This window comes from Lepisosteus oculatus, chromosome 2 (genome assembly GCF_040954835.1).
Source record: "Lepisosteus oculatus isolate fLepOcu1 chromosome 2, fLepOcu1.hap2, whole genome shotgun sequence".
Classification (NCBI taxonomy): domain Eukaryota; kingdom Metazoa; phylum Chordata; class Actinopteri; order Semionotiformes; family Lepisosteidae; genus Lepisosteus; species Lepisosteus oculatus.
In genome coordinates this window covers 78,019,035-78,044,479 of record NC_090697.1, presented here as the reverse complement: position 1 = coordinate 78,044,479, position 25,445 = coordinate 78,019,035, and the positions used below count along the sequence as shown (strand labels likewise).

The window sequence follows — 25,445 nt, the reverse complement described above, 5'->3', positions numbered from 1 at the left end:
TTACAAATCATGCATATCATTTCATGACATGCAAAGAAGGGAAATTGTATGTTTTAATCAGTCTGTGCTGTAACAAAGATTGGTTGATTTTACATCAGTAGAAAACAATAAAAGTCATAGCCTAGGTAGTAGTATTAAAAATTTGATGGACAGTTGTCCAATCTTTTATTTAAACAGATATCAAATAAGAAGAGTTTCTAATTTATAATGATCTTTCTGGGAGGTGGGACTAAATCTAAATACACAGAAAAAACACACTCACAGGGAGAACATACTGTACAAATTCCACACAGAAAGCAAGGGAAATTCTGAATGTGAATTGTAGGTTTAGGTAATAATCATGTTTACATGGACACTGGGAAGAGTGATCTTCATTGTTGATGACTAAAGAAAAGTATGATTACATTCTGCAAGTGTACAGTATTTTATTATTGTGTTTATGACACTTCAAGTGCTTGTATCTTAAAAATTAAAATTAATGTTAAAAATATTTTTAAAATTACAGTACAATGTCTTAAAAAACACATTTAATCAAGTTTGTAATGGTTTGTTATTACAGTTTTTCTCAACTGCTTACACATCATTCTCAGAACTATTCACCAACATCACAAAATCATTGACACTGTCACCAATACACAATACCACAGGTGCAAAAACTAACACACGCAGGGAAAAAAACACATAATGGCTGAAAAACAACATCCTGTACACAGCCCTCAAAACCACACTATCAAGTCTGAATGCCATACACTTGTGTCATATGTGTAACTCTCACAAAGCAACAATAAAACACAGTTTGTCAACAAAGTAAATTCTCTGATCAAAAGGGGAAATGCCTGTAGGAACGCAATAAATGGAACAAAACCATTTGGAAAAAAACTCACTGTAATGAATGCTCAGATGTTTCATTTTTACACAAACTACAGTAAAATACACAACATGTTTTCTGTAAATGAAGAAAAACACAGTTAACTGCCAAACACAACTACTGTATGAAAGCAAAAAAAATGCTGCCTTCAGAAACTGTCCTGTCTGTCTTGTGGATTTGGCCACAGGTTTTCATCTACATCACAGCTGATGTTTTCTCTGGCCAAGCAGCTGGAAAAAATCTTCTAGCATGAAGAATCCATGCTTGGCAAGCAACTGCACGAACATCACAGGTCTCTTCCAGTCCCTTGAGTAGACTGACTTGCTCATAAGACTTACGGTCATAAACCTTCCATCACCATGCAGAAAAAAATCCTCAATTGGATTGAGGAATGGAGAATATGGTGGAAGGAACACCACCTGGATTTCAGGGTGGTTGGTGAACCATTCCCTGACAACCACTGTGGTGGAAGCTTACATTGTCCCAAATGACAAAATACATGTAAGTGTTGTCTGGGGCCCTAAGGTGGAACAATCAGTCATGCAGCTTATCAGGGAATGCCAGCAGATGTGTAGAGTTGTGAGGCCCAAGAGTCGCAGGCCGATGGACAACCCCTTGGTGACTGGGGTGACGTTTCCACCCCTTTGGCCTGGGACCTCCACCATTGCTCTCTGTCCTGTGATGTTTCTTCCCCGTTGTCACGTTGTAGACAGATTGAATCCTACCTCATCAACATAGACAAACTCATTTGAGGCAGCATTTGCTTAAAGTTCCAAGATTCTCTGAATAAAGACATAATCATATAGGTACAGTGATGAGGATATTGTGCATTTCTCTTACAATACTGTATACTGTCACACTACTCCCCTACACCTCTGTGCAAGATAAGTGCACACTACTGTACTACTGTATGGCGATTCATAGCTTAACTGCGCGTATAAGTAGCGCATCTCTTTCACACGATATACTTGCTTCATAGACATCCTGTGTCTTTTCAGCACATGATCAATGGTGGATATGGATATACGGTCTATGTTGTGAAACATTCCATTGTCCTGTAGTATATGGCGTTGGTTTGCTTTGTGTCTTAGGGCATTATTTGCAAACACCATGTTCACCATTTCAGTCTCTTGTTCTGGGTTGGGCAGTCAGTCTTGCCCACCAGCCGCTGGGCTTCTCTGAATTCTGCATACAAACTACACTAAGTAATACTCAATCATGCTGTCCTCTTGCTGCTATGAAAGCCAAATATCCTGCTTTTTACCCACTCACCTGTTCTCAGTCCTAAGGGTTCGGATGATTCCAGCTACAGTGAACCGGCTCAGATTGGGCTTCACTCTCGTCCTGCTTCACGCATACTCATTCCATGGTTGGTCACATGATCAATTAGAATGACTCTTATTCAATTTGAAATGTGTTGTCTTCCTCTTCCTCTATTTCTTCCCCTACCTCTTGCTCTACATGCTCTTTGTTGCTCCATTGTTTTCTGTACTGACCACTTCTGCACTTCTGCCACCTTTTTATATTGGAGAACTGAGTGAAAATATTTGACTGATTGTGTTTGTTCGCTCTCTGTTTGCATTTGGTCACAGTGCATTCGCAACTGGGAAAAACTGGATATACAGCATGTGGTATGAAACATGAATGTGCAGAGAAAGAAAATAAAGTAATTCCAACACAGAGTAGATTTTAAAGCACCATCAAATTTCTGCACGTGGCTGCTCTTGACATGGAGACTCAGCTCTCATAAGGCACATGTATTCTAACAAAACAATTTAGAGTTTATAGCAGAAATTCAGCAGAAAGGTTAGTTCCTAATCCCGCACACTTCCACAGGCCTATAAGTCCCACACTCGAGTCTTCCCATGGTGCCTCTCTCTCGAACCCCAGCTGCCTCCCCACCCACACCCCTGCAGCAGCTCCCCAGATCATTCCTCGCAGCACAGAGTGGTCAGGCCTCCCTGAGCCAGGTGAGCTGCCCCGACACGCTCTGCTCCTCTCCTCTCCCTCACGCCTCTCTCAGCACCTGGCCAGCTGCCGAAATTAAATAATACATGCAAGGCTATCACGAATCAAATTGTGATACAAAATACTTTATTAAATAATAAAGCAGTTAAACAACAGTATGTAATTAAAAAAACAGGTTTAAGATTGAAATACCTGAGTTAGGTAAGTTTTTAAAAAATGTTTTTTTTGCCTTAAATTTAATGCATAAATATAAAATTCTTTGTAGTTCAGCATACTCTCATTTAAATAATTAAAATGTGTACCTGAGAATTATAATTATTTCAAAGACATGAATTAAACAAATATTGATAAATCACTTTTGAACATACAAAGCTTAGAGACTGTGAGATCTGCCAGGCTGTGGCTCACACTGCGATTCGGATTTCAGGGCTGTTGTGAGGCAGCTGGGAGCTGGGATGGAAGGCAGGAGAGGTGCTGCTCTGGGAAAGGGAAGCACTTCTGCAGCCAGGATTGAATCAACACACTGACACTCATGTCCATCCCAAACCCCAGAGCCGTTACTGAGGGTCACCTTCTAGTTTGCCAATGGCCTCTTGCTTCTCACCACTGGAAATCTACCCTCAGGTAACAGGCCTGTGAATTGCAATTGATGGGCGACATTAGATTTAATACAGATCCAGACGAGTTCCAAACAATTTGTAAGGTCAGAATTCCAGATTCTGGGCAGTACTATCAGCCAAAGTTCTCATACTCGTTTTCTTCCTCTGTCTCTCTGTTGGGGAGACTGGCGTTTTCATAATCGGGCTCGCTCTCCTCCTTCTCTTCCACTTCCTCATAATCTGACCTGTTGTCCTCCTCTGCCTCTTCATGATCAAGCTTCTCCAAACAGACCTCTGCGTTCACATAATCATTTTCCGAATCCTCATCTTCAGTGGTCTTGCCTGTGCTCGACACGTATGCATTCATCACAGCTGCAACATGGGAGCAAAGAAAGATCCCAATACTAAATGGAAGGACTAGACCAGCAACCAGATTTGTGAGACACTAGACAGAAGTGGAAACTCACCTGTCCTGCTGGCTCTCTTCTGGACCTGGCTCCTCTTCTTTTTCTTACACACCAGGAAGACCATGAACAGGAACACCAGGAGCAGCACTGCTGCAGTCACCCCAGAGATTACTGGGAGGATCAGGGACTCTGGAACACAGAACAGCACAACGTCTCTCACTATTTCATGTGCACCAGTCCAGTTGCTGAAACTGCAACTAGTAGGAAACTTAAAATGTTGTGTGTCCAATTTTGGGGCCAGAAAATGAATTAGACTTTTAATCGTAGAGCTCAGCCATCTGGGTGGAGCACAGTAATGACTGAGCTATTCATGAGCCCCTTCAAAACTGCTTGCTATCCTGCTATCTTACCTTTGCTTGTCACTGTGAGGGGCAGAAGTTCACTCTCAGGGGAGGCGAATGTGCGACTGGAGACCTGAGTCTCATACAGGCAGCTGTAATTCCCTTGGTGAGAAAACTCCACTGCAGGAAAGGAGTAGGAAGCGGAGTGATTGACAGCTGGTGAAGACATCTGGATCACTGATCCATTGGACCCAATAAACTTGAGCTGGAATATTCCACCTGGGTACTGCGGCACAGTGGAGCAGGTGATGGTGAGGTTTTGTCCCCTGGTCACCTTCCCTGCAGGGGCACTGAGGGAGATGTTTGGCTGCTGCAGAGTCACTGGAAAAGAACAGAGGTTGTATATATATGTAGGTCGTATACAGTATATGACAGTGTATATCATCAACTTTCTGCTACATTGGAGGAAAAAAGGCCACTCAGAGTTAACTCACATTCTGACAGAACCTGGAAATCTTTCAGACACAGAGCACATGCACTGTACATAACCAATAGCATACAAATAAGACTCTGATGTGAGTGCTGATGAGGATAGCTTAACTATCCTTACCTATCACAGACAAATAATAATAATAATAATAATAAACTTTATTTTATATAGCGCCTTTAAAGGTGGCTTCTCAAAGCGCTTTACAGGATGACAATAACAATAAATAAGAAGACTACAACAATAAATAAGAAAATTTCACAAGACAGGACACAATTAAAATTACAACAATACAACAATAACAATAGAGGAGACCGTGGAAGGTGGTATTAAGAAGAGCAGAGGGGTGAAGAATGGAACCAGTTAAGTAAAGGCTTTTCTGAAAAGGAAGGTTTTGAGTCTGGATTTGAAGGAGTTTAGAGAAGGTGACTCTCTAATATCCTTGGGCAAAGAGTTCCAGAGCTTGGGGGCATAGCAGGAGAAGGCCCTGTCGCCCATACAATGTAGACGGGCTTGGGGGACAGTAAGGAGGGCAGAATTTGAAGAGCGGAGGTTGCGAGGTGGGGAGTAGGGCGATAAAAGTTCAGACAAATGTACATGATCGCTGTTTGGAGAGCTGAAATTGCGACTGGACACTTGTGTCCGATACTGACAACTATAGGACCCCTCGTTAATAAAGTCCACTGGGGGAAAGGTGAATGTGGCAGGGTTGGCTCTCTGAGGCTGGCTTGGTGACCCCCCGGAGTGCCACAGGTGAAATGTGCCACCTGCAGGCGGCGTGAGGATGGAGCAGGTGATGTGAACACTGTTCCCCCAGGGAACCTCTCCAGAGTGGGGAGTGAGAGAGATGAGTGGCTTCTGCAGGACAACTAGGACAATAAGTACAATAGGTATATTTATTATTAAGTATTTCAGGTGGGTAGCTGTGTCCGAATGTGTAGTCTGCAAAGGAACAATCGTATTTAATCGTGTAATTGTATTTAGAGAAAATTAAACAAAAAAAAACATTGGAACATACTCACCCACTGTGATGTCTATGGAGTCGCTGCGAGGAGAGCTGAAGTTCTGCCCTCTTCCCTGGACTCTGTACTGACAGCTGTAGCTGCCCTGGTGTGAGGAGTCCAGGTCAGACACCCTCAGCTCCACTGTGGTCTGTGGGGACACAGCTGTCTGGGTCACAGTGGGGTTCCCTGCACTGCTCCTGTACAAGTCAAAGCCAATCCTGGTGTGGAGCCTGGAGGGGGCAGAGCAGCTGAAAGAGACGTCTTCTCCAGGACTGAAGGCAGGGTGAGGGGACAGCAGGGACAGGCTGGGCTTCTGAATAACACCTGTTGAAAGAGAAGAAAAAGACAATCATCCACAATCATGCAAAATTGTTTCATATGCAAAGTGGGAAAAACAACCTGGGAAAATGAGCTCAGTAATGTACAACAACACAGGCTGGACAAAGCTGAAGTATTCAAATTAAAGAAAATGTAATAATATCTAGAATATATCATATCTGGCTCAATTATTTTGAACACAAATCCCAGGTTTCTATGGAGGTTTGCCATCTTCATTCGAAAGAAACAGAAATAAATTGAAAGAAGCCATGGTACTGACTTTGACAATGCCTCACATCTCAGTCAACGTTCCCTCAACCCTTTGTGTAAAGAAGAGCTCCCTAGGAATAGGAATATCGGATTCCTCTGCCCTAAACTGCCAACAGACTAGCCATGAATTTTGTTTATCAAAATTTTACACAATATTCTAAATAAGGAATTTGTCACGCCCAGTACACCTAGAGGGTGCTCTGCTTCTGTCCTGTTCCTAGTTCCCTGTGATTATTCATGTCTTTCTGGTGTGTCTTGTGGTGTAACCTATTTACTTCCTTTTCTGCTCTGCTCCTCGCTCAGCATTGAGGTTTGGATGTCCTGAGACCTAGCACCAGGTCGCTCCTGTCCATGGACAGAGGGCATAGGTTTTTATACGGCATTCCCTGAACAGCTGAGCCTGGGCTAACCCCCATCTCGCCACTACGCATAGAGTCTTTTCACTCTCCTGCCATTCCACAGTTCGTCCCTTCCGACATCCATGACAGAATTACTAGTACAGTACATTACTGTATATAATTTTCACATAACCTCCCTTGATTTAAAATCTACATTACTAACTATATATTTGTGGGAGATCTATACAATATACTGTATAGATCTTGGAACTATTTCCATAATTAAGTGGTTCCTAATCATGATTTTAAATACATTTCCAGAGTTTGTGTCCTCTGGTTTGTGTTTTGCTGTTCATTCTAAAGTCTGCTGGGTAGACTGTTTCAATGCCTTTGAGAATTTTGAATACTTACAGTATATCAGGTCCTTTTTAGTCTGTTCCTTTTTAGTCGGACTGGGTCTTGAAAAAGTTCCTCCCGATTACTATAGCATGTTGCTCTTCTCTGGACTGATTCCAGAGCAGCAATATCTGTTCTATAACATGGTGACCAAATTTGTACCCAGTATTCTAAACGAGGCCTTGCTTGTGTGTTATACTCTTTTAACTTAACATACATTGGTCCATTTTCTAACCACTTTGTCCAATAGAGGGTAGCGGGGGGACAAGACGCCAGCCCATCTCAGCGCACACACAGACACACACACACTTGCACCAGGGCCAATTTTTGTAGAAACCAATAAACCTGCCTGTACACCTTTGGAGTATGGGATAAAAACAATATAAATACGGGAATAATAGGTTTATTCCATGCTGAAAAGAGAAGAAAGAAAACACAACGTTTCAGGCGTGGAGTCTTCTTCAGGAGGTGGTATAGAGCAACCTCTCTAATTCGTACAACTACACCGCTGTGTCGGCTTGTCATCACTCTAGCACTGTCTGCACAAACTCCGACGCATTTTTTCCAATCGATGCCATTCTCTTCGATAAATTCATTCAGAAGCTGAAATATGTGCTCTCCTGTAGTTCCTGTTGGTAGCGGCTTACAGAACAGAAAGTCCTCATGGGACGGGCCCTCAAACTCATATCTAATGTAAACGAGCAAATTGGGCAAATCAACGACATCTACAGACTCATCTAAGTGCAGTGAAAAACATCTGCTTATCTTAACGCGCTCTATCAGCGTACTTTTGACATCATCCAACATATCACTAATTCTCTGAGTGACTGTGTCTTTCGGAGGGGGGCAGAGGGTCGAGCTGTTTAGCAGCTTTTTCTCCACACATAATACGTGTCAGCTCTTTTGCCAACGGTAAACACAAATCTTCACAAATCGTGTGGGGTTTACCTGCTTTAGCAATCCGCAAGCTTGCATTTTCCCCCTTTTCCGTTTCAGGAGTCCGTCTCAGAAGTTAAAAGAAGTTTTTACTTCATGCGCTCGGTGACGCAGAGACGCTCGGTGTATTTTTCTCAAATTTACCTAGAACAGTTCCGAACTATTTTTCGGTGATATATCACGCTTTGCTGTGCTCACAAGATTGCCAGTGTTCCAAAATCACGCACATTCTCCTACCTTCCTATTTGCTTGAGATAACTTTTTTAAATACAATTGACCGCTTACGTTCGTAGCACGCATTCCTATAGAATGGTATAGAATGACATAGTAGGTCTTGTGTCCACTCTTAGTGCGTGCTGTATCGTAGTTTGTACGTAGGCTGCGTATCTGACACATAAACTGATTTTATTAAAATAGAAAACATGAAAACCCGTGCACACAACAACTTTCTAGAGAATTTTTTGCGTTCCCAAGATTGAGAACCACGGGTCTAAAGGTTTCCCATCACTGTCCCAGGTATCCATCCATCTTCTAAGTGCTTTAACCAATACAGGGTCGTGGGGGAGCAGGAGTCTATCCAGGCAAGCAATTGGCGTAAGGCAGGATACACCCTGGACTGGGCAGCAATCATAGAGTAACATTCTAGTATCCTTTTTTAAAAATTGCTGTCCTCCTTCTCTTTAACAGTTTCCCGTTTTTAATAATTTAAAATGTTCTTTTCATAATAGTTTCCAAATGACTTTGACAAGCAGTTTTGGGACACTTTTTTTTTAGGTTATGATTTTTCACTTTTGGAATAAATAGTTATTTGAATACATTTGTACAAATTCCATATCTATTCTTTCCCATTATACCTTATTCCTCCAACACTTCCTTTTCTGAAATGGGAAATTTTGTAGTTTTAAAGCGTGCCATATTCTAATCATACACATTTTCCCTATGAGTTTATTCACTCTGTCTTGATTTTAAAAAAAAAACAAGATCAATTCAAACTTTTCTTCATTTAGGTTCTCCAACCAACTGAGTAAGAAACCTGTCATCAACCATTTCAGTTTCTGCTGCTGGTACTGCCGTGTGTTTTTCCCAGTCCGTTAGAGGAAAGTTGAAGTCCCCATAAAAACTACACTTTTTGCATATCAATTTTTACTTTCATTTTTTAGTGTTAAATAAGAATCAACATCAATATTTGGTGGCAGTGTTCTCCAAAAACTATACTTTAGTTTCAACCAGATTCAGACACTCAGAGATTCAGAAACCACTGATTTATTTCCAAAGTGTCTGAATTTGTTACAGGTGGAAAGTGTAAATTTGTACTGATGCCGATTGTGCCAAAATAGATAACAACAACTGAGTTGTCTCCTGCCTTACCTAGTTAATTTTATGCACAATATCAGCAACAGTAAGGAAAAATGGGACATCCTTACCTGAGCAGACAACACCAGCATCTTCACCATGACCACAGTTATGAGTTCCAAATTCCGGGTGTGTGCACTGTGTCAGAGAGGACTCACTGCCTGAGCACGACACATCGTCCAGCCAGATCTTTCCACTCCCCTGGCCGAAGGGTGCGCTCCCAGGAGCAGACACAGCAGTTCCACAGTCCAGCGCTCTGCACACCACCTGAGCGTCATTCGTGTCCCAGCTGTCATCACACACTGTCCCCCACTGGCCGCTGTGATAGACCTCCACTCTCCCCGAGCAGCAGCCGGAGCCGTTGACCAGCCTGACCTGGGCTCCTTCAAATTCCAAAGAAACACACTAAATTAAAACTCTCAAGAGGACAACTTGGAAATGAACCTTGTCAATGTAAAATATGGCAGAAATGTAGAAAATGTTTCTGAAGCAGATGTCAGTTTCTCAGTATTGAAGTTGTGAATGTCAAGTGTAGCAACATGCATCTGACTTCAGTGTCATGTCTATTTTACTCAAGAAAATACTCTACCAACCTTTAATTCATTAGTTTATGGTGTTATCTACGGAAGCTTATTAGCGCCAGGAAGAAAAAATAAATCAAATTTAGATTTTATTTTATTGCGTTTACATGAGAAAATTATCTTGTTTATACAAGACAATTATTGCGTTTAAGAGCAATAGTTAATTTGTGAACAATGTTGCCTACTATATTAATGTATTACATGATATATGCATTAATATTGTCCTTTGCAAAGTAGCATTGACTTTAACAACAGTAGAATATTGTCACACTCCTATTTTTGGAAAAAAAATCATCTACAGGAGCAGAATCTATGTTCTGTCTTTTGTATACATGACTAGAGCAGAGTGTCAGTGAGCATTCCTGGGTTAAACATTTTTGTCGCCACTAGAAATGACACAGCTTTCCAAGCGTATGTTCTTCCTGATGTAAAACTGCAGAAACATGTTCTGTACATGGATTTGCCAACTCTTTAACATTGCACAGAATACATTCACGTTGACTTGACAGTCAGACTTAACACCTACTGTTGGCTTCTGGTACTGTTATTGTTGGTCACACGTTTAGACTTTAAGCACAAAAACCTTAAAAGCTTTTAGCCTACAGTATGCTGACATCAAATACATTTGAACTTGGAATTACACAGCAAAATGCAGGAAAAGTGTATTTTGAAGGGAGAAGAAACAGTATTTGTGTTTCCAGTTGCACAGACATTAATGTAAAGAGACAGGGTAATGCCAAACAAACAGAAGAGGAATTCCAGGACAGCACACAACCTGTTACACAGTTTGTACACTGTTGGCCGTTTACTGTTACCAGCAATAACACTTGGAATACAGTAAGTGTTTCACACCTCTCCTCACCTATCCTGACTTCACACTACCTGATTGTCCACTCTGTCTGTCCCCTGCACCCGCCTCTCGCTCCTCCTCTCTCCCAGCTCTTGTTCTCCTGCTACATTACCTTTGCTTACTGCCCTATCTTTCTCACACATTGAAGAAGGCTCCACGGCCGAAACATTGTGTTTTCTATATTCTCTTTTTAGCATGGAATAATCCAATCCTATTACTTGTACACTTGGTATAAGTCTTACTATCAAGTCATTGTGAATGTATTCCGTTCAAAGTTTAAAGAGTAGGGAAAAACCTATGTACAGCACATGTTTCTGCAGCTTCACATCAAGAAGAACATATGTTTGGAAACCTGTGTCATTTCTACCTGTTACATAAATGGCAAAAACAATATGCATTTAACCTGGAATGCTTACTGACATTCGTGTTGTTCTTCACGAATACAAAAGACAGAACACGTGCTCCATTCTATTTTTTTTTCAAAAATAGGAGTGTGATGATATTCGACTGTTGTTAAAGTCAATGCTACTTTGCACAGGACAATATTATTGCATATATAATACAACTTTAATATAGTAGGCAATATTTTTCAAAAATAAACTATTGCATCTAAACACAATAATTTACTTGAATAAACAAGAAAATATTCTCAAATAAACACAATACTATCTCGTATAAACGAGGTTTATTTCTGTGGCGCTAATAAACTTCCGTAGTTATCCACAGACTGAATTAACTTATTTGCATACTTGATGTTAAAGATGGGTATATGCACATTGTAAAGGTAAAACCTTGCAAATAGAGTTGAGTTCAATGTTTAAATATCCCTTCATCTGTTATCAGAAAGCAGCTTGTTCCTCAGGAGGCCAGAGGGAACCCAGGGAACAAGCTGGGAGCAGATCCTGAGATGCCAGTCCATTGCGGGACAGTTGGCAAAAACTGTACATCAGTGAAAATAGAACATATTTAAATATAGATCAATTATATCCTCTGTTATCTATTATGTTGCTTTTGAATACACAGGATTTATCACATCACATGGGCTAATGAATTAATGAGACCAGAATGATTACAGAGGTTAAGAGCTCAAAATAAGACCCTCAAGTACTGATAATTAGTCACATAGCCTATTGCATTCATGTTCTCTGAAAATGCAATTAAATTAATTTGGCATTAAGTATTTTACTGAGCCTGAAGAAGAAGTTCATATCAGTGGTGAGGCTGACAGAGGGCACCACAGGCGCTTCTGAAGGCACTCATAAATGCCGCCACCTTAACCCTCCTGCTGTGTTGCTTTGTCAAAAAATCTCCAAGTGTCAAGAATGTTTTCTCTGAAAGATGTAAGATGAAAGAGACTCTCCTACCTGAGCAGACAACACCAGCATCTTCACCATGACCACAGTTATGAGTTCCAAATTCCGGGTGTGTGCACTGTGTCAGAGAGGACTCACTGCCTGAGCACGACACATCGTCCAGCCAGATCTTTCCACTCCCCTGGCCGAAGTGTGCGCTCCCAGGAGCAGACACAGCAGTTCCACAGTCCAGCGCTCTGCACACCACCTGAGCGTCATTCGTGTCCCAGCTGTCATCACACACTGTCCCCCACTGGCCGCTGTGATAGACCTCCACTCTCCCCGAGCAGCAGCCGGAGCCGTTGACCAGCCTGACCTGGGCTGCACCTTACGGGCAAGAATTACAAAAAAACATTCTGACAGGACACAGCGCAAAAGTCTGTATGCAAAATGAATAAAAAACAATCTGTAATTCAATGGGAAGAAACTAACTGTAGTGACAGAACACATGCAACCGAAAATAATGGAAAAGATAAAAAAATCCGGTGCTGCGTAGTGTTGTACAGGCCCATCAGTGAAACATGAAAGGAAATGTAAAAATACAGAAATTACAATTTTATTGTGTATTCTGTACAATTTAATTAAAACATTAAATTGCGCTGTGTGAGAGGGAAAAGTGTCTGTTGTTGTCTGTTGCTGAGGGTGGTCAAGGGAGCTGTGAACAAGAAGGTTATGCAGACTATGTGGAACACGATATGAGATGATGGGGCAGTCAGAAAAGAGGGTACCATCGGATGGATCATCCTGTAAGATGGGGAAGTTTTCGTTAATGGTCCTGGGGATAGAAAGGGTATTAAGGTGGTAGGGAAGCACCAGTGGAATGCGGTTTTGAGGCCGGGACTTCCTAATTGGGCTGATGATCAGAGGCTGTTTTTAGCTAGGGCAAGGGCCCTGTCAATAACTTGGGTGGGGTATCCTCTGTTGAAGAAAACAAAGTGCATATTGAGGGCATAGATATGGAAGCCCAAGTTGCCACTGCAAAGTTGTCAGAGCCCGAGGAACTGTGAAAAAGGGAAATAATTTTTAGTATGTGTTGGGTGGAATATCTGTATAGGAGATAGCTGTGTGAATCTATGGATTTGTAATAGAGAGGCAGAGAGTCACAGATGGTTAATGGATTGGTTTATGTCTAGAAACAGAAGAGTAGTGGAAAATATGTTAACTGATACTTGAGGAATGGGTGGAAGTTGGTGAAATGATGCAGGAAATTCTCTAGCTGGTTGTTAGAGCATGTGGCATGTGGTCTGAAGCGACACATATGAGAACAGAAGTAGTCGAAATCTGTGTCATTAACTTCTGCTATAAACTCCATTAGTTGCACAAAATTATCTTAACAAGCTATTTTTTATGAGTGGCCTTTGCTAGTGTAGAATAGAATAGAATGTTTATGCAGTCCTTATATTTCATTTTTTTCTCTTTAGTTTTTGCCAATATTAACTGTAACTATAGCTCTGGGCACTATAGGCAATACAGGAAGGATATTTTTCCAAGTCACTGTGACCTACATGTCTTTGGACTCTTTGGACTCTGCAGTTTCATTTGTTCCCAGAAGGAGGCACTAAACACTGGGAGACCCTGGTAGAATCTGCTTTGTGTGTTATTGCTGCGGAATGAGTGTCCAGCTCACATTGAACTTTGCAAGTCAGTCAGTACTCGTATATCTTATTTCAAAACTTACTTTTATAAAGGTTATACAGCCCCTCTCCCTGTGTGGGGTGGTAGGTTGCAGTTTGTTTTTATCAATAGAACAAATAATAACATTTACAAAAGGGATAAAATGAACTCATAATGTGTAACACAGGTTTTGGGTAAGTGGTGTCCACTCCTTGCTGAATGAATCAGTTCACAGTGCTTAGTTTGCACACAAAGAAAACTGTTCAAAGATCTAGAATTATCTTAGTAGACATTTTTAAACTAGAAACATGACTTATAAAATTACACAGACAAGATAAAATGTGAAGGTACCTACTTATAAAGCTTCTGTTGAGAATTAGGAGGTATTGACCTGCAGGAAAGAAACAGAAGAGGCAAATCAGCAAAGTCTGCAGGTCTAGGAACTGGACAACAGGTATAACTGGTCTTGTTTCTTCATACTTTCTAACCTTGTGAAAGTCCCGGAAACCTGAACTGATCACGACTGGCACATGGCACCCATGGCAACATGGTGAAGTCTGTAAATGTTAAAAGCTGTAGTGGCTCTGAAATGGGAATAGCTATAAATTATAGTTATTCAAGTGAAGAAGAAGTGTGATTGTAATAGTACTAATAATACAATGTAATAAAACAAGTAGTTCCACAACTGTGGTAGCTGAATTCACCTCAGATTAAAGTCATGATTTTAGCCTGGTGGACACTGACTTGATATTTCCAGGTGCAAAATTGTTACGCCCTCACATGACTAGTGACGCCCATCCTCGCCAAGATCTCCCATTTCAAGAGGTCATACTGGGATACGTCAGACGCTTTGAGATCAAAGTATGTTTTCTGAGCCTCTCCAGTAAGAAATGGGGCCACAATGTTTGCCCATTGGTCTTTTTCCCAGTCCTGTCTTGCCTTTTGAACACAATTGTCATGGATTTGGTAGGTCTGGACAGGACCGCCAGAGAAGATGGGCATACTTCAGTCATGGTCGATTATACTACTCGCTATCCGGAGGTGTTTCCCTTAAAAATACTGCCAGCAAAACCATTTCCAAGGAATGAGTATGACTCTTTTCCCATTTATGTACCACTTGTGTCTAAATTAATGCAGGACATTGCTTCATTTCTGCATTTCAATCTTTTACAAACCTCGTTATTTCACCAGCAGACCACTGGTTAATTAGTCAGGAGAGGATAGATTGGGACCCTGTCCTACCATTTCTAATGTTTGCAATCAGAAAAGTGCCCCAGGCTTCCACAAGCTTAACTCTTTTTGAATTACTTTTTGGGAGAAATCCTTGGCATCAAGCAGGGAGTCTGGGAGACTCCGGATAAACAAAAAAATACCCTGGAATATGTGCCACATATGCTGGATCATATCAATAAGATTTAACCTACAGTACACAAACATCTAAAAAAAGCACAGTATACTCAAAAGACTTCTTATGATCCAAGAGCTAGGGAGAGAGAATTCAACAGCGGGGATAAAGTGTTATTTTGCTTCCTTCTAGTGAGAGCAACCTATAACACAAATGGTAGGGGTCACATGAGATGGTGAACGAGTGGGATCAATAAATTATAAAATATAAACAACAAACAGGAAAAAATCAAATCTACCATGTTAACCTCCTAAAAGTATGGAAGACAGATTTTGTCCTTGGCAATACCAAGACATAAAGTGTTTTCCTTAAAAGAAATGCAAATAGGTTTAGTTTCCTACTCGGCAGAACTCGGCGTACAATAGTAACTGGTGCCATATAGAGTGGCAAGAAAACTGAAATAATTCAGGAAGTACAGAAAATGAAAGATTTGGCAGTTATAGAAGAGAGTTCCAGTCCTTGGTCTAGCCCCATAGTTCTAATATCTAAACTGGGTGCAAGGTGGCGATTTGTAATAATTTCAGGAAACTAAATGAAATCTTAAAAATCGACAAGTATTCAAAGCTCTGAGTTGACAAACTGCTCGAAAAAAGTCTGGGAAAAGTAAAACCCAGATCTGAGAAAAGGTTACTGGAAAATACCAGTCTAAAGAAACATCTTTAGATGTCAGGCAGAGACGTCTTAAGAGAAAACCACCTTTATTCATCCCACAGAACTGTACCACTGTACAGTTTCACCGTTTGGCTTGCATGGTGCTGCGGGGAAATTCCAGAGCCCTCTGCTTACCTGGACGAGGTGCTCATCGCCAGTGATGACTGGGACTTGTATTTAAAACATTGACAGACTCAGACTGTCATGGACAGTTTTGGGGACGCTGAGTTAAAAATAAATCCCACGAAAAGTCGCATGGGTTTTGTGCATATCAGATATTGGGGGTACAAAGTAGGAGGGGGTTCGCCCCCTTATGGCTAATGCAGCAGCAATTAAGAACTGTCCTTAGCCTTGAAATAAAAATCAGGTACAAACATTTTTGGATTAGGTGAGGTACTATCTAGATTTGCAGAGAGGGTTCATTCTCCACACTGAACACTTCTCGCATAATGCCACACTTCGCATCAGTAAGACAAAGAACTGGTCTTAAATGGGATATTTTGCAAAGAGGGATGTGGTGCAGACTTTGCAGACATGTACTGTCATTTGAAAGAAAGGAAAGAGTAAAAAATCACTCCGAGGTCTAACAGAATTTGAGGGTAAAATTTCTGTATTACCAAATGTGACTTTTAGAATCTGAGACTTGATGGAGAGGGCCAATTAAAATCATCCTGGTCTTAATCTTGTTTAACTGGAGATAATTCTACACCATCCGCAAATGTACAATTTATTGTATCCTTGTTCACATCAGTGTTCCAGGTCTCTCGCAATTCTTTAGGGCTTCTTCCAGCCCAGGTCTTACAGATGGGCTGTTGTTTTGTTCAGCCAGGTGTGCTACCCAATAAACTGGATCGCACTTCTTCTCTTAATTAGAACTACTGAATCATTCATAGTGACTATAGCTCAATTGTGCAGAGCGGGCTGGCTCCAGTGGCTCAAGCCCTCATTGGCCCAAGTGCCCATTTCTGCTTGTAGAAATAAAATCCAACCAATTTCTTTTTTTTGCTTCTGTATTTAGTACGGATCTCCCGTTAGAAAACAAAATGTTGGACCTAGTTGATCTCATCAGAGCACAAGTGCCCACCTCCTGTTCATTGTAAAAAGCAGAGAAAAAAGCAGTGATAACAAACGTACAGTAGGCTGCTCCACATGTGGAGGTTGTGTTAACATTTTTGAACGGTGAGAAGAAACACAGATTTTTCAGAACGACTGTCCAAAAGTAACACAACAAGGGTGTCGTATTGAGCTCTTTGTGTTTAAGAAAGACTGTTTTCATTCACCTGTTCTAAGTTTGCAAACCGACGAACTCGCCACGTTATTGTCTGCATGGCTACTTAGCTAGATTTGAGATTTCCTTAAGAAATTTTGTTAACTGAGTAGACAAGCCAATCTTTTTGTATTTGATATAAACAGCTGACATACATATTCTTTTGTTGTGTATACATGGTTAAGTCACAGAAACAGGAGAGCAGAAGAAGAACAAGAAAAAGAGAAAGAATTTAGGGAGGCAGCTGAAGGGAGCACACCGCTTCACAACTGGGTCACAACTAGCAGCAGATGAACAGGAAAATGGTCATCAAAAAAGCCAGTTCCTTCGGCTACATTCTGTGTAAGCCTCAATAACAGAAGAGTCTTGCTTCATGATTGAATGATTACATTGGCAAATGTTGTACGACTTAAATTTTGACGAATATAAAAACTGCCTGTAGCCTATTCACGAAAAATATACAGGCTATATGAGTAGTAAGTAATAGGTTTATTCCATGCTGAAAAGAGAAGAAAGAAAACACAACGTTTCAGCTGTGTAAGCTTCATCGGGTGTGAGGATAGGGTTAAATAAAAAAAACACAGGTAGTTCTGAATTGACAAATAAAGAACTATATGGTAATTAGTAGTCCACATGTGGTGATTTAATTGTACACACAACTAACTTTTACAACTTCTGTTGTTAAAACAATAATGTGATTAAGAAAGTTCACCAAATCAATGTGAAAATGATTCTAAACAAAAATTATGTTGTCTGGCCAAATGTCTGTTAGTACTCAAAGGTCCTCTTGAAACGCTGGGCAGACGTCACTGCATCTTTATGGAAGATGCTGCTGTAGATATTGCTCTCTGGACGAGACATTAAAAGACCTCTGACTCCTTGGTCATTAAAGGCACTTTTCAAAAGAGGAGGGGAGTTAACTTCAGTGTCCCAGCTAAAGTAATCTCCAGACTTCCTAAAGATTCGTCTTAATTCAACTAGTGAATCAATTTCTCTCTCTCTGCTTCTCTCTGCTGCTTGTTCAGGATTGCTGCTGTGTGTCCCAGGCAGAGCTACACTACAGAGGAGGACGAAGTGGATCTCCTTCCTTGTGAAAACACTTTGGGATGAAAAGTGCTATATAAATGTAAGGAATTAATGAAAACATAATCTCCCTGTTTCCTTAATCATGCATTTCCTCATCAGACACTCTGCTGTGCAACGTGGTGTTCTCGCAGCTCAGACCACTAACTGACAAAATGGGTTTCACAAATTAGATTATACTTTGTTAACCTTCTGTACAAATATGTGAAATTGCAACTCACAAGTACAGTAGCACCTCTGAATGTTCCTCTTTCTTGTTACATCCAGAATAAGATAAAGGAAGTATATTTCCTCATTTAAAGTTTTTTTACAGCTTTAAAGTTCATCGTGAAAAATATTTCTGTGGATAGATTTTAGTGCTCCGTGGAAGAAAATTAGGACAATATACTGTCACGAACACGGACTGAAATCCATGTCAGATCTTGTAGTAGACCCTATGCGATGCGGTAAGAGCTGGAGAAAACAGGAGGGGTTTAATAGTGCACAAAATAATAGTGACAGTCCGTGAGACAGTGTACGGGGAAGACAAAACAGCATCCAAATCCAAACGGGTCCAAGGGCAGGTCAAAGCACAGTCCGAGAGTCCATCAACTAGAAATCCATCCTGGGACGCAACAAAAATAAAATCCCCGGGAGGGGGGAGCACACGGACAAACGAAACATGGAGGTCCAAGGGTGACGGGGCGAGATCCTCCAGACCCCGGGCTCAGGAAGCGGGAGGTGTCGGGGATGAGGCCTATGCCCTCAGGAGACGGACGGAGGGTTTCCTTGTGCTAGGCGGGCCTCGCGACATCTTACCCTAATGATGAGCCCCGAGGACTGGAGGAGCTGGTCTTTAAATAATAACACTAAAAGGGTACACCTGGAGAGCTTAATCACACGAACAATAATGGGAGCAGTGGAGCGTCCTCTAGGGAGGGATGTCGGGCGTGACATATACATCTTTGATTCATCCACGGTGCGATAGAGAGCGCTACAGGAGGTCATTCTTGCCTTCTGCCATAAGACTGTACAACGCATCCACCTTGCGTCTGGGCAGAGGCAACATTGAAAGTGACCTGTTTCTGGACTGAACACATCTACACATCTACTGCTACATCTGTTCTCTTTCTTTTTCTTTTCCCGTTTACAACCGTTTTTTGTGCAATATATGCCAGGGACCTGTGCAATACATTTACATCTATATTTATATCTATATCTATATTTACATCTATATTTATATTCATATGTGTGATACGATTTTTCTGTGTACTGTTCTGTTCTAGTCTGTTCTTTGTGTGTCCAGACTGTGAGTAACTCTTGTATTGCATGTATTGTACTATTATTATATAATTCGTTACACTGTGGCTGTGTTGTCTGTGTTAAGCTGCTGTTGCACTGCAATTTCCCTCACGGGATCAATAAAGTATCTATCTATCTTTACTGTTAATGATTAGGATGATATAAGAATATATATATATAATCACCCTGAAATACTGGAACAGGAAAGGTTTTTAAATTTCCGAAAGTCTGTGTTGAAAATAAGCACATTTCGCAATCCTGGGTGTTGTGGCTAAGATGCATGTCTTTTAAAAGACTGAAGATTTCCCTAGCCTTAGCAAAAGTAATGAAAATTAATCAGCACTTTAAAAAGTTTATTAATTTTTTTAAATAGAAAGATTTCATTTAAGGAGCTACAATTAAAACAAACATTATTCACGAGGAAGAACATTACCCTGTGTTCAGGAGTGCTTACTGATGAGTTGGGTGTAAGAAAGTGTCTGTCTGAGGGCCAGACCCCTGACTGCAGCTGAGGAGGGGGCTGGACCTCCTGCAGAGAGAGGAGTGACCCAGGGGCAGCTGCACAGGTGAGGGGCGGATCAGATTAAGAGAGAGAGGCTCACTGCAGTGTTTATAGGTTCATGGAGAATTAGAGGTTAGAAGAGCTGGGATAAGCAACACCTTGATTTCCTGATTACTCCTCCTTCCTGAACCTTTGTTAAAAACCCTGTGAAGTATAGTCCCAACTGTCTTGACTCTGGAGACTATCGCCCGATTGTTGTCCTACCTGAGGAGACCTGACTGGCAGAAAAGATTTTCCTGCTCTCAAATCTCTGCAGAAGAACATCCTGGGGGTCATACTGTGCCTAAGCCTTTCCTCCAAGTCCACACTTCTGTGACACAGTGCAATTGTGGACTTCAGGTGCACAGGAATTTGAGGAGCACTGTTACCAACGGGGTAATATGACATCCTCTCATGATGTAACTCGCTGGTCACACGACTCAGTCGAAACGCGTTCTGTTGGTGCAGTTTTTGCATAGCTTCTTTTCCAGTGGCCAAGCGAACACTGGGAGAGAATTTTTTTCAAAAAAATGTCATTCTTCGCTCACAGTTTGATTAAATTGAATGTCTTAGCACAAAAGTAGTGAGGTTAAGTGTTCATTCATGTGCAGAAGTATCAACTCAAAATGTGCAAGTAAACTAAGAAAAACTTGTTAATACCATACTCTGTTTATTCAAAGTTTTCTACTATTAAATACATTTCATCTGGATTGTCCCAGTACGAGGAACATAAAGTGTTCATTCACGTTAAACAGGATTGATTCAAAACGGGAAAAGTAAAATAAATAAGATAAAAAGGCAATACCTCAAAGCTTTGTAGTATTAAATAATTTATCTTTCCTTGTACAAAATACACTGGAGGTAAATGAATATTCATCCGTTGAAATAGGATGACGAAATAAAAGATTAATGTCAACACTTCTTACCTAGCATATATACAATATCAAGGTAAAGTAGGCTAATGAAATTTTATTTGTACATAAAATAATGAGTTTTAAAATTGTAAAATAATTCAATTTTACTAACATGAATATTTTATTCTTAATGGCAACTTCTCTCAGCTTTGATAGGTTAGAACACGACACGTCACCATTCTGCAAAGGATCGTGGGTGATCCATTTTAGCGAAGTCCACTCTGATGTGGACTTCAGAGAAGGGCTCATGCACCCCCTGGGAAACACCGATTCAGACATGGGACACCCTGAGCCCATGCAGACCCGAGCAGGAACACACATACGAAGGGCACGAGATCACAAGTTTGCCTACTGGGACACAGCCCTAAACTGACAGGTACGTGAAAAGAAATATAAATGAAAGGACGCAAGTGGAAATTACAAGGAAGAGCATATACAGTAGAAATAAAAACAGGAGACACTTATTTACACAAAGGGGCGTAGGAGTTTGGGCCACGCTGCCTAGCCATGTTGTTGAAGCCAATATCTTGGCTTCTTTCAAAAAAAGATCCTGGGATCAATCAGCTACATATTAGGTGGTTTGAATGTCCTCCTCTTGTTTGTAACCTTTCTTAAGTCCATTCAGTCCCCATCAGCAGCTGTGCCTGGCCAACAGGCCTGTTACTGATGTTAAACTCTTACATGGTACACTGGTGACAATAACTCCCACACCCACAGAGCATCTTGATAAGTCAACTGTGCTTCCTGCCCTGCTGATGTACCAAACCACACTGTTGATTTTTCAGCCTTCTGCCTTGGACATAAATACATTTCACATACAACTTTTCATGTAGAAAATGTATGGTCTTGCAAATGTAAAAATATTTGTTTTCATCAAGAAAACAATGATACTTTAGAAGACAGAGAAGGGGCAGATTTGAACAGAAGTGCCTCAAGCTCAGGGTTTAATTGGCAGAGGTGAGGAAATGGAATGGGCTTTCTTGCAGAGCTCAGAGCTGTGAGCATTAAAAGAAGTACAAATATAACAAGAATGGGCGTGACAATAAGATAAGAGACCGCAAGCTGTAAAGGACAAGAACACTGGGTGCAAGATATTAAAGCCCAATTGTTTTTGAAAAGTATGAAATTATTTTTTGCATGTATACATTTATTTTATTTATTAATTTGGACCTTTGCAGCCTATGCATTCTGACCTAGCAACTTACTTTTTAATAAAAATTTTGATAAACACTTTGATTGATTCAGATATTCAGAAAAATCTGTTGTTTGACTTTTATTTCTATATGGCTGTAACATTTTGCTTAGTTTGACCTGTCTGTGGTTTTCACAGTTCTTCAGCTCCAATTCAGCCTGTGAATGGGAATTAAGTTAATTATGACATTTTATAGGTCTCTTGAAACATCTGTTTGAGAAATGGAAACCAGTTAAAGAGGAACAGTTAATCAAAAGATTAATAATAGTGTATATTTGTGTTTAATCAGATAAGTCAGTTAAAAAACAAATTTCATTACTATTCCAATCCAACTAATTAAGAGCAATCAGGGACATTTGTACTGCCACAGTAGGGTTGAAAATGCTGTTTTAGGGAATGGGACACAAAGAGCACTGTACATGTATAATTACTGTATAAAATATATTTATTGTAATTCCAGCTGGATTTCCTAATCTGCCTTTCAAAAGTGTCTTTTAACAGACTGAACTTTCCGTGACTCCAGTTCAGGGGGGAGCTGGGTCCTATCCTGGCATGCAACTGGTGCTGGGCAGAGCACACCCTAGACAGGACGCAAGTCCACCGCTGTGCACACATACAGTAGACACTTGCACACTCACACTGGGCCAATTTTCAAAGAAACCCATTAACCTACAGAAATGTCTTTGGACTGTGGGAAGAATCAGGAGCACCTGAAGGAAACCCACACAAACACAGGACGAACATGCAAACTCCACACAGACAGCACCCCAAGTCCAGAACTGAACCCAGGGTCCCAGCACTGCGAGGCAGCCATGCTGACCACTGTCCCACCCCCCTGTGAAATGTATCAATACCATTATCGGAGTTGCAGAAATCTCTAATTGAGCCCGTCTGTCCACATTTTCTTATGATAGTCTGAGCACACAAACATTTTATTATCAATAAAGACAGAACTTACAGAGCAGCAGAGTGAGGAGAGTCCTTGGCATCTTCTTTCAGTCGGGTTCTCCTACAGAACAGAACTCCTGCTGACACATTCAGACAATACAGCCAAGATGAAGACTTAAGATAGTGCGGTTTCCTTCTCTAACCACCATAGTGCAGGCTATTTGTAGCTGTGTGAAAAAAAAAAAGATTTCCCCTTCACATATTTTTGAAACATCTGTATGTTCCTGTTTTAAGCAAAAACTTTTTGCTTCAGCTAAATCCAACAGCTGAAAGTAGAATGAACCCGATTTTAAAATCTACAGCATTCATTGAAGAGCCAAAAACACTCCATTTTATTTTAATCTCTGCTGTTAGTTTGCATCTCATCTCCTCTGAGAAGCCACTTTTAGCACGTGTCAAATCAAACATCTGTCAAAACATTTCCGAACAGACACACAGGAGGTGTGTGAGTGTTTTCCTCTAGATCTTGCTTTTGAGCACACAGGATGTGGGCTTTCATCTCCCTCAAGCTCAATTTTTTTATTGTATCATAAGATATGGTTTAATTAGCGGAGCCACATTTTAGAATGAAAGTAAAACACTTCACACTCACAGAGTGTCAGAGGCTTAGTGGTTGTTTTGTTTGTTTCACTTTTACAAAACCTCATTAGTCAGAAGAGGATAAATATTTCACTTTCAAGTCTGGTGCTGAAGCTGCTACCAGCACCTGCAGCTCTGACCCTGAATCACAGCAGGTGGATTCTGACGCTGAGCTTCCTCGTTCAACACAAAATTCAATCAGAAGAGCTGCTCTGCCTCCTTCCCTGCTCAAATCCAAGCGTGAAGAAGAATTCAATTTGCTACTTAATCCTTGTGCTTTTACTGTGCAACACCTGTGCTTAAATTCTAAGGTCTGATCTGGCTTTCTGAAATAAATGCAGTCTTAAAGATGTCAAAAGGGCTTTGCAATGGCTAACTCGAATTTTAATTAGCCAGAATGAAAACTGAAACAAAGTTCTTGGTGAAGTGCTGTTAGCTAGTAGTACAGAGACTTTATCTCCGTCACTATTAACACTATACAAACAGTAGCTGCAGGGTGTTCGCACTGCTATCCTGTAACCCCAGTGTGTATTTACTGATCCTTACGACTTCAGTGTACTACTACAATAACAAAATAAGACATTTCTGTTTATTTTTTAAATGTAAGCAATTAAAAAATTATAATAAAAGGTTTTCTGTTTCTATTATAGACAGCTCAGTCCGTCTCATTGAACACAAGGAGAAACCAGAACTAGGAAGCTACTTTAAAACATCAAGAGTTTAGGACCGAGGATGAAGGTTAAACTTATCAAATTAATTAAAAAAACACTGTAGATAGTTAAGAGTTCAGGAGGAAAGAAAACCAGAAAAACCGTAATCCTCCAGGAAAAGGCTGGACGGGACTCGTCTTGATGGGTCTGTAGTTCGACAGTGTGTCACCGTTCTCCACACAGCCTGCAGGGCCGTATGATCATACAGCCATGGATTCGAGCAATTAAAGACACAACAGAAGCAGATTCTCTAACCTGCAGCCAGAAGACCTCATTACAGGCTGGGCAAGCGTTCGAGGTGAAATTCGCCCACGAGGAGGGCACCTTTAAAGCGGAGACGACGGCAACGAAACTTTTTGGCGCGCCCTCTCTTCAAAGCCCTGGCCAAATATTCAGACATGAACTAAAAACTAAACATCCCAGTTAACATGTGATCCTTGCGTTTGACCAACGGAACAGGGCGAAAAGTCAGTCACATGATTTTGGGTTTGAGTTTCGAATGCTTAACCTATCGGCAACAAAGCGAAATTTAAACTATAGGCTTCCTCAAACTGTCAGTTACACGACCGTGTATGTCTTTAAAGCCTTTCCTATTTGGCTTTTTAGTTATGGAGGCGGGAAGACGACCTTTCCCTCTGTCGTCTGGCGCCTGACGTTCGAATCGCGTCGGGTGAAAGAGGACAAACTGTACTCCCACTGCCAGCGGGGAGAGATAGAGACAGAGGTGCACTTCCTACTGTACTGTGACAGATTTTCTGGGATTAGAGAAACATTCTTCCCAAATTTCAGAAATCGAATCCCAGAATTCCCCAATCTTCCAGAATCACAACGGGTCCCTATCCTACTGGGAGAGGGAGGAGGGAACTGAGTTCAACTGGCAGCTCAGTATGTGATCTCCTGTCCCAGCCTGCGGAACAGTCTGTCTCCCTATATGTATGTTTACGTACTGTATATGTGTAGCTGGGATACACTTTTTTTTCTGTACATCTACCTGTGCCTACTCAATTAAATGGCTTTATAAGGTGCTTTATTGGCATGACTGATGAGTACAATCAGTGTGGCCAAAGAAAATAAAAATTAAATTAACATGAAACAAAACAAAAACAAAATAAAATAAAATCTAAAGACATGTTACAGACATTTACAACAAAGACATATCATAAAATATTTACATATACCCAGAGCTGCTTCC

General features: G+C 40.9%; 1 protein-coding gene across 4 annotated transcripts; it reads right to left on the bottom strand.

Annotated features, from left to right (window-relative positions):
* Positions 1 to 438: 438 nt before the first annotated feature.
* Positions 439 to 24,792, bottom strand: LOC107075380 (deleted in malignant brain tumors 1 protein-like). Of its 4 annotated transcripts, none has more exons than XM_015349522.2 (9): positions 24,509 to 24,684; positions 22,975 to 23,041; positions 14,038 to 14,073; positions 12,081 to 12,395; positions 9,357 to 9,668; positions 5,693 to 5,998; positions 4,253 to 4,564; positions 3,903 to 4,031; positions 439 to 3,807 (listed from the first exon to the last, which is right to left on the bottom strand). In XM_015349522.2, exons 2-9 carry the CDS (start codon positions 23,003 to 23,005, stop codon positions 3,569 to 3,571), a joined length of 1,680 nt encoding a protein of 559 aa, XP_015205008.2. In that variant the 5' UTR covers positions 23,006 to 23,041; positions 24,509 to 24,684; the 3' UTR covers positions 439 to 3,568. The 4 variants fall into 4 exon arrangements, with proteins under 4 accessions (XP_015205008.2, XP_015211458.2, XP_015198367.2 ...); XM_015355972.2 differs by having other exon boundaries at positions 22,975 to 23,025; XM_015342881.2 differs by having other exon boundaries at positions 22,975 to 23,131; positions 24,509 to 24,683.
* Positions 24,793 to 25,445: the final 653 nt, after the last annotated feature.

Coding starts and splice junctions, on each gene's coding strand:
- LOC107075380 (XM_015349522.2), bottom strand. CDS start 23,005: ATGCCAAGGACTCTCCTCACTCTGCTGCTCT. Junction 5,999..9,356: donor TGCTGGTGTTGTCTGCTCAG/GTAAGGATGTCC, acceptor CTCTTTCAACAG/GTGTTATTCAGAAGCCCAGC. Junction 4,565..5,692: donor CTCCATAGACATCACAGTGG/GTGAGTATGTTC, acceptor GTTCTTTTCCAG/TGACTCTGCAGCAGCCAAAC.